The sequence below is a fragment of the Trichoplax adhaerens genome, genomic scaffold, assembly GCF_000150275.1.
Source record: "Trichoplax adhaerens TRIADscaffold_11 genomic scaffold, whole genome shotgun sequence".
Lineage (NCBI taxonomy): Eukaryota > Metazoa > Placozoa > Uniplacotomia > Trichoplacea > Trichoplacidae > Trichoplax > Trichoplax adhaerens.
This window is the reverse complement of record NW_002060953.1, coordinates 528,343-547,095: the sequence shown is the minus strand read 5'-3', so window position 1 is coordinate 547,095 and position 18,753 is coordinate 528,343. Positions and strand designations below refer to the sequence as shown.

Sequence of the window (18,753 nt, the reverse complement as noted above, 5' to 3'; positions counted from 1 at the left end):
TTATGTATTAGATAATATTGGTATGTTAACATAATAACTACAAGCTACTATCAAATTGATTTAGTTTATTAATAGCTGCTTGTCTACTTTTAAGCAACTGCCATGCGCGTTCAGTTTCTTCTTTTGTAAGGCCTTTCTTTTTCGACTTAGTAGGAGCAAAACGTTTATAATAATCAATCACTTCGTTGTCACAAACTCGAACAGATTGTAATAGTTTTTGTCGCTTTGTTTCTCGGATACTTGCTTCCTTTAATTGTTGAATGAAAGCAACGTTTTCTTGATTAACTGCTTTTAATTCTTGCTGACGTCGGTGTAATTCACTTAAAACTTCATCTTCGTCGTCATTATTTCTTCCATCAGAATCAGCAACAATATCACTTCGTGAAATTATATTTAATGTAATTAACTCCTCACGAATACGTTTATCAAGAGTTTTCCATTGTGAAACCTAATGATAATAAAAAATTGAACATGCACTAGATCAATAGTTGTGGCAATTCAGTCGATAATACGGTATAACTAAATTTAAAGCCGATAGTATTAAGTAATGCAATTAGTGGTTGGTTGCATCATAAAGTTAGCGAAACAGCCTACTTGTGATAAATCGCGTTCATTGGAATTGAGGCGTGATTTAGTGTTATCATGATTGCTGTTGCCGTCACCGCCAGTGCTCTCACTACCGTAGATTTGTATAGGTGCAGGGGCAACAATATTCTCTTCCACCAACGATGCAAGCAACCGTTGAGTTAATGCACCAACAGGGCAGTAGTCATCACTGTCGTCAGTGTAAGAGTTTTTATTGTTATTACTTCTTAATAAAGAATCAATTTCTTGATTAGTTTTGTTGAGATCATCAACGTGGTCTTCATTGATATTGCCTTCCGCTTCAGCAGCACGCTTTCCTTGACTTCTTTCCTCTAATAGATCTTCTTTAGCCCAACGTTTTGTATAATGCATCCCCAAAGGTGGCATCTTGATATTACGATATAAGCCGGCAATTAAATTCAAGTAAACAATTATTGATTATCAAATTTTATCGATATTAGCTGGTAATAATAAAATCTTAGCAATACAGTATTACCACTATATCGGACACTAATGTATGTATATGTAGACGGGAATATAGTTCAATCATACCGTATAATATTCCGAGTAATCTTCACATTCTAGTAATTGATCCAATATTTTAATATCTTCTTGTGTAATATCAGTACAATAAGAATCAACGGCTGCCCAAAATCGCGTTGGTGCGTCAGTCTTTAATTTTTTATCGTTATCTTCAATCATTTAATAGTACAAAATACGTATTACCTAACATTGCTGTTGTTATTCTTGTGACAATTTTACTTAAATTATAGCTACATCACTGAAAATTTTGTAAAGTTATGAATTATTAAAGGATTAATTTAAAGAGAATTGGTGACAGTAGTTTGATTTAATTTGATAAGATTACTGATACGCGTCGTAATCAATATAGCTAGCAGCAGTTAGATTGGCATAATTAGATCAATTATCGAACAACGTCAACCCATTTTATAGTTCATCGATATGAAATACGTAGGAAAAATATTATCAATTGTAATGTAAAGAACTAACCTACTGGTACAGGGACATCTTTAGCTTTATGTTTCTTCTTTTGTTTCTTACTTAAGTTGCCCTTCAGTTTTTGCTTCTTATTCAACTGATCGTCTTCAAGATATCAAAATCAGATTGTAAGATGAGACTGAATCAATAGTATTAAATATACCATTGCTGATTCGGATAATGTTGAGTATTTGTAAATAAATTCAAGTTGAGCTCGACCTACACTAGAACTAAGTAAGTTTACAACTCTACTTAACGGATATTAAGGAAATGCTGTCATTTATTAGCAGATCCTATCAATCTACCCTATTGTATCGAGATGTACGAGTCCATGCAGTCAATAAGTAAATTTATGTTTATTACCGTGTGTACTTCTTTTCAATCCAGGCGTTGATTGTTTATTATGATCAGAACTTTCACTATTTTGCAAATCAGATGATGCACTCCCTTTAGAATCCTTCTTATCTTTCCGGTCCAACCAATCAACAACAATCTATATTTATAAAATTGAAAAATATATACCGTAACTATATTTTTCAATTTTAATTTAATATTGAGGTATAAACAAGGGGAAGATATATTCTTGAATAAAATCGAGCCACTATATAGATATATCTATGTACATATAGACTGAGTGGAATCAAGCTTTTGGATGTCTTTCATAGTGCTTGAAAATTGCTTGATTGTCCTATGATTCTATCTACTGTAGTGCTGTAAATCTATCCATTAGAACATAACAGAGTAGACTTACCTCTAATTCTGTCCCTAATCGTTGCGCTCTTTCACTAATGGACTTCTCCAATAAGGTTAATTCAGTATTTAATGAATCCAACATCTCGTCCGTGATTTGAGGTGCATCATCGACAGCATGTTGCAATAGTGAGGTATATTGTGGGCATGATTTCATATGGTCTATATGTTTAAAGCTATAATACTATCCAAGAAATAGATAATACTATTATGAGTACCAAGTTTGCTTACAGTAGGATTCTATTCATAACATAAGTAGTAATAAAAATAATAATCGATCTTGTCGATTACTCCATCATTCTACGATGGGATTATCATTGACGTTACTCTAGCAACCAGTCTTGTCTGGCTATATAGTAACCCATACAGTAGATAACAATCGATACAATAGTATAACATTACGATTTCCATCCACCCTCATTTCTATCGACTTGCCATTGATTATCATTATTCTTCCTATCACATACTCAATGGCCAAGTAAAATCATCAACGCTGTCTAGCAAACATCTACTAGCTCAAAATAGCATCCTTGGACATTCTACTTTATCCTTTACAAACCTGAAGTGGATGTTCACTGTTGCGCTTGGACATATTGCCATGATGATCAGATTGCGAGCTCATTTCCGGCTGTTAGAGTTTGCAATCTTGTGCTTCGCTAGCATTGGCGACTGCAAGAAAATCTCCTAGTCTCCACACCCTATTCCACATTTGATTCTATACTAGACTAGTATTGATTAACCTAGGTTTGGTATACCTCCCTCCTTGGTCGTCTGTTGCTTTTCTTTCTTTGTTCTAGTCAGGCAATGGCGCACGTAGCAGACTGCGACTGCGCAAACGACCGCAGTACTTAACATGGCGTTATTGGAAATGGAGGCTGGAGTGTCTTAATTAAAGGGGAATTAATGAGTAAGGAATCGTAGTTGTAACACAGCTACTGAATAAGGAGTCAAGAAGAAATTGAGAATGTTATTTAAAATTAGAGAGCAAGCCTGAAGTATAAATAGGCAAAAGAAACATACATTCAATGAAGCAAAGTCTAATGTTCTCTATTGTGATCAGGATTTGTAGACGAACCAGGTCTGACAGATGGACAGAGGCTACCTTACTACCCATTTACTAGGGGCAATCCCCACCGGGGATGGATTATAGGAATATGGAGAAGTATTTGATTATAATTCAAAATTAATATATAAAATGATTTTATAGTGCTTCAAAAAATGGATAGCATAGTAAGATACTAGCACTACCAAGTAGATATTTTGCTTCCATTATATACTTTGCAGTATTATAGCGCTCGTATACGCGCACACTATAGGATTATCATTACTACTATCGAAAGTCGAAACTGCCCGAGTGTCGGGGAAAGATAAATTAGTTCAGCAAGCGAGTGTATTTGTCTTGAATATTAATATAACTGAAATTGGTTTTACTGCACCAATAAGCAAGAACAGTTCTGCTACCATGTGCAGTCCTCGATTTATAAATTATAATAAAGGCTATTATTGCCCCCTTTTTACCTTTTATATACAGAACAGGAATACAGAGAAATGCAATCATAATATAGTTATGCAGTAGTAATCATGCACTGTCTACGATTGCTATCTATAGAGAACTGCATGGTATTTATTTCCTCAGGTTAGATATGATACCAGTGAGCATGAGACAAAAAATGGACTGTAATTTTTATTAACTTCATGTACAGTAATTGGGCTTATACTGTAATCAATTTTCTAGTACACCTAGCGCTTCCTATAACTTGGTTAAAATGGGATGGATCAGTTCGGATATACCAAGCAAGTAAACCAACGTCTTCGATAGGCACGGTTTGATTCATAATAGCTGCAACGTTAATTCTTTTTATTTATTAATTCAAATATTAAAATAGTGGCTAGAGACCATGTCCTGCCAGGTTTGTATAATGCCTCCATTTCTATTTACCAATCCCTGTTATAAATTTCTTGGGTATCTTCAAATTTTCTAATAGAAAATGCCGTATCAAATATCAATCAAAGGTTATGATTCTTTAGGATTCGCCATAAAATACTATTTCCTGATTATTATTTAATACCATTAGTTACGCACTAACCAATTAAAATTCTTGATACAATTTTAATTTGACTTCCCTGAACCATAACTTGCGTCCCAGTACTTTTTTTCCCAGGTACTGAATAGGCTTTAAAAATACAACATACCAATTGTTCAAATTTTATAAAAGTTTAAAATATCCTGACAATGACCATTCTAAAAATTCACATAAAAGATCGCTTTCAGGTAGCTTGAATCAGCTTACGACAGCATTGTTACCGTAATAAGATCGATATGCTACAAACAAATACAGTTTCATTAGCAGACTTACTACATGTACTTGCAGCGGCCATATTCTGCAATGTGTGCATAAATTTATCAACAGGTATGCCAAAGCTTTCTAGATTATCAATGAGCGTTACTTTCTTGTTACCACTTCTTCGAACAATCGATACATTGATTAAATCAACCTTTCCTTTTCTGTCGTAATCATAAGGCAATAAAATTTCATTCTATTTGGTATGCCGATCTACAGCATAAATTCATCTATCTTGCTTGTATTACATCCAGTAAGCTAAATTATACCTCAAAATTGGTCTATCATCATTAGGTAGTATAATCTGATGGCAATTACTCATTTTTGCCGTAAAACGCTTCATAATTTCCTCCCAAGATAAAGCATTGCCTTTATCATTCTTGGTTAATAAACAGTTTCCCAAAGCATCATTTAAATTTACTAGGCTAAAAAGTACAAAAAATATTTTGGATTGCAAAGTCTTACAAGACAGATCTATTTGCGGTCACTATAAGCAATTCATATTCATACGACTATACCGCGTCTGATGTGGATTAATGAGATCATGAGCTTTTATATAGGACGTTATAGCTGCTCTAACATCAGCTACATTGAATAATTTGTTCTTCCTACGGTTTAAGAACATATTTATATTAGAATAGTCTAGGAAATGGTCGGTAATGATGCGTTTATATGATATTAAGATTTAATCTTAGTAAATTAATAATATTGATTTATTTACCAATCTAAATTACTGAAGATGAAGGCCGTCTGTTTATTAGCCATATATAACTCTTCAATTATTGGACCCTAATATATTGTGTTAATATTAGTTATTAATATTTAAAGTCGGTAAAGATGAGAGTTAATTCTTAAAATAGCTAGCAAATTAAACCTTTTCCCAAACTAAAGCATCGTCATTCGATTCGCTAGGAATTTCGGTTACTTCTTCAACTGGATAATTTGCGGCAAAGCCCTTGACCCTATCAAATATTATAACGCATTTTATATACGTGAAATTTTTATTTATATTAAGTTAAGGTAATCCTAAAAGCATACTCTGGATGTCCACGCTGTATAGCTGTAATGCTTTGCACTCCACGCGCAGTATCTTTGAAATCAATTATACCCCATTCCTTCATTACTTTCAGAAAAGTTAGGAACTAAAGCAAGTTTCAAATAAACAATTTTCTATATCAGCATTCGTAATTGATTCTACACCATCTTGATAAGAAATTGCAGTAAGCTACAACTTTATGATATGAATACCTTCTTATAGCTAGATTTCTTGATGTTTAAATTTTCACCCTCTTCACTAAAATAGTATTACATAATTAAGTATACAATATCCTCTAGATCTTAGAAGACTAACAAATTACATACTGTATTACCAATATGATTGCATAATTCTATTAAAAGAACTAGCGAGTAAGGGTAGTTCTGTCTTGTTTCGCAAGCAAGAAATGACTGCCTTCATAAAACATTTCTGATATAGTTGATCCATAGTATCTGCAATGGTAGAATATAAACAAACACAGATTAATTTGATTGCTTAGACAAGTTAAAGATACGAACTTATATCCTTTTACGGATAAAGTGGCTCAATAAAATTGCAACTGCCCAAGAAAATTAGCTAAAAGCGAAGTTAAATTAATGTACTACGAATACTGTATGAGCAAATCTATAAAACGTGATGGTGATTACCTGTTGGATTTATCGCAACTTCAGAGTTTTCAGTTGCAGTTCCTTCTGCTTCTTGGGTACTCTCTTCAGTAGCACCTTCTCGCCCTGTACTATCGTTGTTACTATCTACTTTGCAAGGGTCGCCGATTTGTTTACTATCATCTGTTGCTGTTGTCGTTATATTTAACGCAGCCGATCCTTCCCTTTCATTCATCCCGCTTTGGTCTATACTTTCTTGTTCTAATTACAAATCGAGAATTATTTATAATATTCATCCATGAAGTTTAGATTTTACGATTGGTATTTTTAGTAATTTAATTTACTACCTTCACATAGATCCAGATCATTAGCTATTGCTAAGTTTTCTAAAGAAATAATTTTTATTAGCAAGCAACATCTTCTAGTTTGTAATATTATAAGAAATGAAAATAGCCATAAAATTACCTAATTGTAGTGTGTCTGTAGATCCTCTTAAGGAATAAGTATTTATCATGCATTGTGTTGGCGCCTTGCATTTCGTTCCAAATTCCCTATTACAAGCAAGGCATATCCATTGATTTAATCTCGCTTAAGTAATTTTCCTATTCATTATTTCACAATCAATACAGGCACACATTCAGAAAGCTCATTTATCGATTTACCATAGGTAATCCCGATAAGTATGCAACACATAGACCCCTTTGCCTCTCATTCTGGCATCTTTGGCTTGTTGACGTGACACAGCTGTTAAACCAACAGCAACTGGAACTCTGTAACGGGAAGTTGTAAAAGTATCATTTATTTATCATTTCTTTGCGGGAACATACAGCGTCATTTCAATCCTTATACAGAATTAAACTTACAAACAGTCGCTAAGTGCTATAGTACATGCTTGATGCTTTACCCATTCAACATGGCTCACTGCCGTCACACCCGGTAGCATTAAGTCTAAAGCAATTTAAATGTTATCAATTCTTTATGTATCTCCTAAAGTTTACCTTACTATTCCCAAGATTTAGATATTACATTCAGAATAATGTCATATACAACTTCAATAGTATAATTGAACAAACGATAAAACTTATGATACGATATCTAGATTTTAAATATACGATAATCCTTACCAGCTCCAGATATCATTTTATCAAAGACATTCGGCCAGGTAATCATGGCAAGTAAAAGATGAGGTAGCATCCATGCTGCATACACTAGAAAAGGTAAATACTTAATATCGATTTTCTGGTATAGGCAAACTCATTCCCTCAAAGCTTAACCAGATTGAAATGGCCATCATAGCTATCGTCATGCTATCGTTGCAAAAGAAACTTTAACTATATCTTTCTTAGTTTAAAAATTGACTTGGATCAGTAATTGGCGATTCAATCTGTAATACAGGTATAATAACATTTTTAGGATATACATTTTCTAGCTACCTGTGGGGTATAAGGTATTGTTATAAGTAAAAAGCAACGGTTCTCCAGCAATAGAATAAATGACAACTTCCTCTTTACTATGAGTAATAGCAATGGTCGCAGTCAGTTCTTCCTTAGAAGGAATCAATTGATTGACTTCGTCTTCAGTTAGAGAAGCAAACTGCTTGATAATATCCGCACGCAATTTCCTCCTATTGATTGCATGAAATACGAAATTATTGTAATAGATTGGCAAATGAAAGTATTGGATGATATACGCAAGTTAATTCTTTCCCTTTATTGGGCAAACTATGAAATACGACGTAGTCTTCGTAGTTCAAATTTTACTTTCCTATTCATGAGAATTTTGACAGTGGATACGATGAAATACGAACGTACTTGTGTATGCTGTAGAGTAGATAAAACTGTAATTTTCGGACTATCATTGCTGTAGATTGTGCACATAGAGTAACATGTAGCGAGTATACTAACATAAGCATACAAGGAATAATTAATTAATTGAATGTAAGCGAACATAAGCACACTGCTGTACTCTCATCATCGATTTGTTCTCGCTGAACCTTGATTAGTCATTGGGTATGCAGGAAGATTTCTTAGGAGTCTCTCATATCTTGTAATTGTCAATATGTACACTATCATGTCAAAGTTGTACACGTCATTCGATCACAGTCATGGCCTTTACTCACACTATGAAGATATCGATCGATCAATCAAGAGATGTACTGTACAAAACAACGGTACAGTAGACACCGAACTCATTTTTTTTCTTGTCAATAGTACATTTATGCTAGGCAAATTTTGCACTTATTCCGTCTAGAATTATTTGATTGGTATGGATGATGTCATCATGTTTACAACATAACAAACAAGTTTGCTCTAGTGCAATAATTGATATTTCCTCATGATTCATCTCTCATTCAACTAATCTCAGCCTCTACCTGATACTTTTCCTGGTGATTGTCGATGATTTAACACGAAATGGTTTTCGAAACATGGCGGTCGGCTTGTCTATGAATTAATGAATGGATTTGGCGCCGGTAGTCTGCTCTAATCGTTTTACTACCAACGTTATTTCAGTCGTGTTCCAGTGTAGATTAACTTTGTAATGGAACTAATCACCGTAGTCCAAGACAACAAGGCTCAATCAATCTCTACAGTAGAATACTATCCTATGCAATATTCAATTTGAGCTATTCTTCACTCTCTTTAGCTTATCCAGGTAACCATCACTTGGGTGCAGGTTGCAAGCAGATTATTCCATCCACCACTTGGCTATGAAATGAATGACGATTGGATTGTAGACTGGCTAGACTTGATGAACTTTCTCCTTCTTGGTGGGCCGATGTAATTTGAATGGACTGCGCTGAATCAATCACTAATTGCTGCAGCATTTACTCGATCTGTCTAGTCCATCTTAGTCCATCTTCTGCAATATCACTATGGCAACGTAAGTGGCTATCCACTCTGATCGCTGCAGTAGGGAATAAATAGTACATTACTATAGGAGTGGTCTAATACACCAGTCAGGGCAGTGCTTCAACTGCCCTTGTGTCGCTTTATCGAAACCCATCAAAACTATCCATAGATTCCAGTACACTACGCTAGATCGAGCGTAATAGCTAGTCTTAAAATGGAGTTTTGCACTGGATTTTGCTAAATCAATCATGTCTAGTACTGGCATAAACGTATAAACGATATCATTAGGCTGTCTTGACAATGAATTGTTGCTCATATTGCTAATTTAAGCCCTTTAAACTGTCCTTGAAATCTCCTACAATATTGGAGCTTTTCAAAGTTGCTTAAACTAGAACTAGTCCATTCTGGTCCAGTCTGGTTCAGGCTGTTTGAGTGACGGTACTGTAAACATCCATTTCAGCTGTACAGTACAGTACTGTACACTGTACAGTAAGGCCATCCATGACCTCCATGGCCTACACTACTGTAATCCTTCATCTTCAATACGTTTGTCTGCTAGTTCTTAGTAAAATCAACCCCCAAAATCTGAGTTCATTTGGCTAAAACTTGGCAAAATTGCTTCCAGTATACTATAATGTGAGTACAGTATACTGTTCTGTAGGCATTTCAGAAGGATATCTGCATGCTGTCCACAGAGTGATCGTCTGAGCCTTCTGGGCCTCCGTACCGTACCATACTGAACCGTACCGAACCATGCTGAACCGTGCCGTATCGTGCTACTTTTTCAGAAGCATGTTTGGATGATAAATACTGTACTGCAACCACTGTACACTGTACGAGACTGCTACGGAGAAGACAGATAGACGTCACCACACCGTCCACAGCATTTATTGAATTGGGACCCATCATGCAAAAGGTGGCTGCGCTGCAATTAGTAAAGGCTTTTCCTTGCAATGGATTAAGGCGATTAATAGCTCACCAACAATTAGCTCTCTTTCAATCAACCAGTCTCAATCAGCAATGCCAAGTAGACACTAAAGAGAATGACTTGGTGATCAATCGAAATCCTAGTTCTACCAAGAAGCAAAAAATATCCGGGTGGATTACATTTGTCAATCGATTCATCAGAGCCAAGAATTTACCCAGCCATGCATTGATCAGTGTTAAACAGAATAAAAGACTTGAACAAGTTTTGAAAAACTTAGATGCAATACCACAACAACAGGTTAATCAATTATCCAATAAAGAAATTCTACTTACAATGTGGATGATAGGTAAAATTGATGATCGACCTACTCGATTATTGCGATCATTACTGGATGAATGTTGTCAGCGTGCAGCCAAATTCAATGCATTAGAAGTGGCTACGATATTCTATACATTAGGAAAGATTGGTTGGATGGAAGATACACTCTTGCAACAATTAATTGATCCATTCCTTCGACATGCTAATCAAATGAAATGGTACGAGTTATCCAATGTATCCTGGGCTTGTGCTAAATTACAGTTTAACAATGATGCTATATTGACCAAAATCAGGGATCGAGTTCAGTCCAATATCGACACGATAACCAATACTGATTTTATTCGCATACTCTTTACCTTATCACAGCTAAACTATGATGTCACTCCTTTATTGGGGTACTGTCACGATCAATTCTTGCAAGATAGATCAAAATGGTTTCCAAAAAATTTAATATACATCTTACAACTTCATGCTAGACAGAAAGATCATTATATCAATCAACCTTTCCTACACACTACTATGCAACATTTACTCCAGCAAAATTTAAAGGATTTCGCTATCGACGATCTGTGTTCTTATTTACACCTATATACAGCTATCGGATATTTTGATGAACAATTTTTCCATCGATGTATAACCACTATCCTAAGTAGAAGCGATAAAGTCAACACTAAAAATGTACGCCTAATATTGTGGTCATGCCTTACTGCTCAATGCCAAAATCGCCCTTGGTTTCAATCCGTCATTCAGCTAGCCATGGACAAGATCAGTTCTCCTACCCCTATAATAGAAGATATCATACCAATGCTAAGAATATTTGCATTAGCTGATTATAGTCATCATAAAATGTTAAATATTATTTATTCCAAAATAATTCAAGAAATCAAAATCTTGCCACCTCGATATGTAGCTACAGTAATGTGGGCGTCAGCAAAGATAAATTACTGGAGTAAAGATATAATGGATACACTAATTACTTCTACAATCAATAATATCCGCCAATTCTATTCGCATGATTTATCTTTAGTGTTATGGTCGCTTGCAACTGTTAATTATACTCCAAGTAGGCAAGCTATTGATATCTTTAAGCAACGAGTACAACAAATTGGTAGCTTTCGGTCACAGGACTTATGTAACAGTATTTGGGCTATGAGTAAATTAGAGATATTTAATCAAGATATGTACGATAAATTGGCCGATACTTTAATTACCCATTTACCAGATGTCGTACCACAAGGATTATCAAATATTGCGCTAGCATATTCTTGGCAGTCTTATTTGCACAAACCTCTATTTACCGAATTAGTTGATCATATCCTGACTCAAAGTCAAAATTTAAATTGCCAAAGTATTGCTAATATCGCTTGGTCATTTTCTAACCTAAATTTTAGCGTTCAGCCAATCAATAATATGTTGATAAGTCAAGGGATTAAATCCGTCACTAAATTCCAACCATTTGAATTAACTACTTTTGTGTGGTCACTGATAGTTATGAAACAATTTCCGTTAGAGTTGATTTCTATAGTCTTACAACCTAACTTTGTCCAAGATATCATGAACCAAAGTGATTTACAAGGTATTTGAAATTCATTACTGCATAACATTTCATCGTTCTGACTTAATCATAATGACAATAATAGCTTTGTTGAAGAGAGAAAAGTTGCATTCGGCTTGTAGTTATGGTACTAAACTTGGATAGCTTGATTAGCAAAAAATGAAATTTGAACAATTATTATGCTAGTATTGACAGCATGTTATACAGGCTAGAAATATGTTTAAATACTGAGGATAGGAACATTACAATCCGCATTGTGTAAATTATATTGCTATAATCGGGTATTTGAATCAACTCGTTTATCAGTTCATGATCTCGAATACGTAATCCTTACAGTAGCTTTATAGAAGAAAGGTCAGTTACACACAGTTCGTAAGTTACTCATCTGAACTGCTTAACAATAAAGTCTACAGTTGATCTACAGCATTTTATATATTGATTCAATGTAGAAACACTCGTAGATTCAAAAGAGTAGGACAAAAGTGCTATAGTCTTTAATGTATTCAACAAAATGAAATTACAATTAGAATGACATCATTTGGCTGAAATGTAAGGGCAATCTAACAATTAGTCGTTTCCAGTAATGAATCAAATGCGTATTATACTGTATGTATGTGCACTCCTGAAATAATGAATTATTAGACTTTCACGGTGCTAGTATTGATAATATTTTGTGCTCCAAGTGTCTAACCTGATTGATTGAACTTTAACATATACATATATGTATGTTTGAATTTCAGGTGAACGGAAATGCGAGCATCAATTGTATCAAATCGATCTGGCGACTAGGCTTGAATATAATTCCAATCATGATCACTTACTTTCTCAGTCTTATCGTCAAAAATTACTCAACAGCTTTATAGATCAAGCAACAAACAAGTCTCGATTACATGAAAGTGTATATAATGAATTGGTTCCCCTTTGTCAAGATCAAAATTATCGCATTTTTAACGAATACAAATTAGATTGTGGATATTCTACCGATATCTTTTTACAGTATAACGGCAAAGATCCATCGAGTCATGACAATGACTCGAACAATATTAATCAATCCATTTGCATCGAAGTCGATGGCCCTGATCATTTTCTCGTTGATTCTTACCAACTTAAAGGACCTACCGAAATGAAATACAGGCATTTAAGTTTGCTTGGTCATCAGGTTATCCAGGTACATGATAATAGCGTAAATCTTACTGCAACTCTCGGTAGTTCATTAGAGTTCGTGAGTAGTCAGTATTGGTATTACCATGTATATGAAGCGTAACCTTTATTGTTATTATATGTACGTTTATAGATTCCTTATTTTGAATGGAACCAAGTGAATCAATCACGGAGAAAAGAATATCTTTTTGAAAAACTCAAAACTATTTTATGACTAAGTTACTATGATAAATTAAAATGACTATAGTATGTTGCAGGACCAATTTCACGAAAGCATCCTACTGGTATAGTCATTCTTATATTAAACATGCAAATATTGAATCGTTCATCCATTAACGGTGACAAATAAAATAACATTTATTTCCAAGAAATTTGATTTTTAATTGGTTACACCTTCGAATTTTGAATTGACAGCCAAAGACTGGCAAAAGGTACTAAAATAGTTAACCCTATTGTATGTACAGTTTTTAATACAGTCGATTGGGCATTTATGTCTGAGAAAATACTCGATAATAACGAAGTAATTACAACTTCAGTTAACGCTATTCGTTCTCTTTTTCACCGTCTCTCGCATCTTTGTTGTTCTGATCTGACTCATTTGGATCAAGGCTTTTTAAAAGGCGAAATAAACAAGCGGCTTCCTTAATTCGACTAAACTCGATACAGAAGGCTTGTACTTCGATGAATAAATCCTATGAATTGTACAATGATGATAGACTATTACAAAAACATTACCGACTGCTTTAAATTTTGACTTTGAAAGAGAAGCAATTGGCGCTTGATGAACAAAACGCGTACAGTCAACCCCAATTGATAACTTACTTGAACATTAATAATTTTATTTCTGATCAGAGACTGTAAGAATACACAAACCTATTGACAGGAATTGTAAATTGTTCAAACAGGTACGTAAAGAAGAGTACAATTGAGTGATAGCTGCAATTGAAATAAGATCAAAATTTTGCTTACCAGACGAACTAAACGACTCTGCATATACTTATCCTTGGTATTCTCACAACTAGAAATACAGTTGGAAATATACAACTGAAGGAATTCTGGAGGAAGATCAACAGCCTACAAGTTAATAACATGTGTATGTTAAACAGAGATTTCATCATATGCATGGGCATAACGGATAGCTAGCAGCCAATCGATTGTACAGAGAAATATCCTGATTAACGTTGTACCGTAGTTAAGCGATTAACCACCTCCATAGAATGCAATGACATATTCATATTTACCAAGGTAGAAAAATATCTGCGTAGAAATAAAGTACATTGCTTATTCATATTCAAGTTTTTTATCTCACTATTGCTTCAAAAGATTAGATAGTTTTAAATTTACTCAGAGATTTGGTTTGATTTCATTAGTTTCAATAATACTTCAATAGCAACTAGTGGGTTATTTTCAACAAGATCAGGTAACTAAATTTCAAGAGGAAAAAACATGTAATAAAGGGTAAAATGACTTAATGGCGAATAACCAACGTAATAAATACCCAATTACTTTCTGGGAAGTAGGCGTATTTCTTTTTACCTTACTCGGAGTAATTCCAATATGGTACACTAACTTTTGATCCTTTTCTAATTCGGAAAGAACTTGCTGTAGTAGAATATTGACAAAAATAATCATATCAGATAGTGAGCAACTACCAATCCAAAATAGATTACAATAACATACCTGTTGTTCTTGGGCTGACAAGGCTCCAGTAAAAGCTTTAGCAATTAATCTGCGAACTTCTAGACCTATGGTTATAAATTCAATGAATAGTTTAGCATATGCCTAAAGTTGCAAAAGTATTAGAAGATAATTTAACTAACACTGGATTACGTACCGACACTATTACTAGTGCACATTGTTCTATCCCATTCAAATTCGCGTTCTTCACCATCAGGAATCATAAACGTCAACTAATGCAGTCAAATTATTACAACACTTACGTTTTGCTCAAACAAAGGTAGGTACACAAACAGTTTGGTAAATCAGTAGAATGCAGTTATGTGTATCGTCTTATTTATGTTCAGAACATAAACCTACTTCATTATCGTATTTCAATAAGGGAGGAACAAGACAACAGAAATCAGGTTGGAAAGCTTTCGTTACTACCGAACACTCTCCAGTTAGTAACGATTCAATCACTTGAGACTTTTCGTTGATATCAAACGTCATACTATTGAACAATTACAAGATTTAATTATACAGATTAGTTAACTATCGTCAGCTATAATCTATATGAAATCGATGCCAACAATTTTATGAACTACCATGGTATAGTCAATAATTTACTATTATCAAGTAAGGAAAGGATCGATAGACAGGACTACGGTACCTTTTCTCATTATCTGGATCGGCTATAACACAAGATATTCCAGATTTATTACATAACGGGGTTTGGACAAATCGTGACCGTAAAATCTCTAGAAACGGTTCTACATCATACACTTGATTGGGATCAGCTTCTCCATTAGCAACTTGGGTAGGCGTCTTCTTTTGCAACTGAATTTTGAATGTAAAGCATGAAGAATTTTATTCTCTATTTGTCAAGGTTATTCTGTGTCAAGTCGCAACATAATCATAACTAGCAAAATCAATATATTGTATAAAAATAGAGTTATAACTTTTTCCTTATTCAGTAATAAACAACTTACATCTTTTGATGGTGGCCCTTTGATAAGTTGGTATAAGAAATTCTTTTCAACCGGTGTCAAAGGTGGCAACAGAGTCTTTTCTGGAACACCAATATCACTAGACTGATCCTACATGCGAAAAGACCAAGAAAGATCCGATAGATACAAAGTATTAATAGTCATTTCAAACGGTTAGAGTACGTCCACTTGTGCTAGCTATATATTGAATAGAGTTAGCAATGCACCCGATATTTGTCATGACGATACAGTTGCTAAAAAATATAACAATGTGATATATAGCTACGTTCCCACGAGCAGTCGTGATCGATTGATTACCTTATCCAGCATTAAATAAGCAAACACGGTAGCGAAAGGATTTGATGTAATTGGTTCGTTACGGTACATATCATATAGCAGATAGATGATAGCACATTTCTGAGCGGAACCAGAGAGCAGGTCCGATTGCTGCAGTAAAACCGTCTATTTTCCAACATGAACAAAAGACATTAATATTTTATTTATTGTTTATAGTCATTGATCCTGCACAGTATAACAGTTTTCTTCTTGTCTACGAAAAATGAAAAGTGCATAGAGCTAGTACGATTTTAAAGCAATATAGGATCGTACTGGTAGTTGTGTGATAATAATTTCTGTCATTACAATCAATCGAATGTACTATTATTACATTGTATCGATCGACACGGATATCAAGAGTGGTAGCAATATAGGGTAGCTCTAACACTATCATACACATTGCCAATACGCATTATATAGCAGTTTGATAAAGTAGCTGTAAAAAAAAAGAAGTTTTTTTAAGTTTATGATCACTTTCAAACATTCAAATGATATTCAAAACTGTTAAGGCCATCATCTGCATCAAAAATGGTCAAAATTGTTTTCAAATAAGTAGGAGATTAGTCTATTATATTATTCTTCACACTGGGAAAGTGATAGAAGCGCGACTAGTATCGTATCATTAATAGGAAACATATTCAAAAATAGCATAATTATAGAATATTGCACAGTATGTATCTTTCTTACACTAGTAATGTATATCTATATAGAATGAATTCGATTAACGGAAGTATGTTTGCACATTCATATGTCGATACTTCATTCTATATCGGCAAGACTGAAAAGCCTTTGAATCCGCGAATTTCACACAAAATGGATATTAAAAATTATGATATTGATACTTTGTTAGCAAGTCTATTATTCTTGCATTTTACAAGGACATCAACATGATTGACGATTAATGCGCTAGGTATCAAAATTTTATCCTAGGTACAGCTAAGTACAGTAAAGAAAGGGAAATTTAATTTTTGCAGACCTTGATAGCAATCCGATATCGAAATTCAATAGCATAAAAGTATGAAGTAGCCGCATAATATGGATACTTTGAGCCAGGCGTGAATAAATCATCATTGAATAAATAGTTGTTGTCAATATTATACTTTGGTAGCGTTTGTCATGACTATAATGTGACTATTGCTACTTTGGAGCATGTTATTACACATAATGACCCTGTTGACAGTCGTAGTTACCATAGGAAAGATGATTTTAAAATGACGATATAAAATAGTGCAATGCTAACTATCATACAATTGCATGTCAGCAAATTTACACTGTATAAATTAAGTATCGCCATTGATAAAATTAATGTATTTAGTATCATTATATCGGTCCAAAAAAAAAAAGATTAGAAAATGACTTTAATCTCTCTTACCATCGCTGTTCCTAACTTGAAATGATCCTGTCTACCGAAGAAATGATGAACAGAAGAGGCCAAAGATTCCAAGGAAGATACAGTCAAATTTTCTTCGGAAATAACACTAGATGTCACAATCAAAATAGCAAAGGAAAGAAAAGTAATTTTCACCACAGGGTTGAAATTGTAAATCATGTTCATTTTATGGCTACTAATGATAGTCATGATGGTACTATTTAAGACAGTGATGCTTTCATCAATCCATCATTGTGATTGGATATTGAGATTTAGACTGGGTGAAATACCCTGCATCATCTATCACACACTGCTATTACTACTTATGATTGCAAGCGAGCGAGGTTTGTGAATATTTTGCGTCTATCTAGTAAAATAAAATGGCTCAAGCAAAGCAGAAGATGGGATACAGTCTTTACCCAAAGTCTATCCAAGTTAGTGTATAGATAGAATAGGCTATTAGCCAAGGATAAAATGACTGCAAGCCAATCTTACTTGTTGATGTAACAGAAAGAATAGAAGGATTGATCCCTTTCTGTTCCATCTTTGTGATTGATGAGGTTGAAAGATTGCAATTTCAAAGTAATTGCAATCATGACATGGATCAATGGCGTGATCAACGAAGGACAGAGTTGATCGTTTTGGCATCGTAATACTGATTGAGAGATCAACATGCCATGGCTCATAGCTTTAGCCTTGCTAAGTGAAGTAAAACTGTATGCATCAGATGATTGATTAAGCACAGACTATGTTATCGGCATGTTGAGTCGATGATCGCCAATAGTGAACGTGTTCAAGCAGCATGATCAATCGAATAGCAGAATGAATTTGCCTTTCAAGTTGTTGTATGTGAAAGTTTCCCTTATTCATAATTCGATTAGACGATTCCATTGCATTGAATGAAAAAATGGCATCCTCTGTCATGGCCAATGAATAACAGCTAATAAAGCACGAATAGCTATATGAAATTATGAGTACAGGTAGATACAAGAGTGTCAAAATCAAATCCGAGTTGATGCCGGCTCGTCGTAAAAGCAATTGTAGACTGGCGTTGGAACTTGTTTCGTCCTCGACGACAATAACCTTGTCATAGACGAGTTCAACTTTCAAGACTATTTACAGTAGATCTACCACTTTATCATGGCAATCAAAGGATTCTCCACGAACATCAATACATTATCCTTACGAATAAATGAGGTATTGGACAAGGATATCGATTGGAAATGATCATTCTTACCTAAGCAGAGAATTCATGTCTTTGGTAGACAGCGCCAT

The 18,753-nt window shown here is 34.4% G+C and overlaps 3 protein-coding genes across 3 annotated transcripts; all 3 read right to left on the bottom strand.

Annotated features, from left to right (window-relative positions):
* Positions 1-37: 37 nt before the first annotated feature.
* On the bottom strand, positions 38-2,926 carry TRIADDRAFT_59461 (uncharacterized protein; the record flags this gene model as incomplete). Its single annotated transcript, XM_002115447.1, has 7 exons — positions 38-448; positions 595-972; positions 1,138-1,277; positions 1,597-1,689; positions 1,948-2,077; positions 2,336-2,518; positions 2,894-2,926. 7 exons carry the CDS (start codon positions 2,924-2,926, stop codon positions 38-40), a joined length of 1,368 nt encoding a protein of 455 aa, XP_002115483.1.
* A 1,120-nt stretch (positions 2,927-4,046) lies between these two features.
* Positions 4,047-8,744, bottom strand: TRIADDRAFT_59460 (uncharacterized protein; the record flags this gene model as incomplete). Its single annotated transcript, XM_002115446.1, has 18 exons — positions 4,047-4,174; positions 4,422-4,508; positions 4,692-4,840; positions 4,946-5,101; positions 5,195-5,284; positions 5,398-5,465; positions 5,551-5,638; positions 5,715-5,818; positions 5,925-5,970; positions 6,047-6,164; positions 6,360-6,578; positions 6,665-6,703; positions 6,783-6,868; positions 6,980-7,087; positions 7,181-7,265; positions 7,442-7,525; positions 7,751-7,941; positions 8,689-8,744. The coding sequence occupies 18 exons, from the start codon at positions 8,742-8,744 to the stop codon at positions 4,047-4,049; spliced, it is 1,902 nt and encodes a 633-aa protein (XP_002115482.1).
* Positions 8,745-8,976: 232 nt separating this feature from the next.
* On the bottom strand, positions 8,977-18,753 carry TRIADDRAFT_50727 (uncharacterized protein; the record flags this gene model as incomplete). The annotated part of the gene is made up of 16 exons (XM_002115445.1): positions 8,977-9,017; positions 11,192-11,193; positions 13,723-13,820; positions 13,951-14,001; positions 14,098-14,202; positions 14,316-14,385; positions 14,473-14,552; positions 14,665-14,730; positions 14,809-14,873; positions 14,963-15,038; positions 15,166-15,298; positions 15,458-15,624; positions 15,777-15,884; positions 16,092-16,235; positions 17,482-17,587; positions 18,716-18,753. The coding sequence occupies 16 exons, from the start codon at positions 18,751-18,753 to the stop codon at positions 8,977-8,979; spliced, it is 1,350 nt and encodes a 449-aa protein (XP_002115481.1).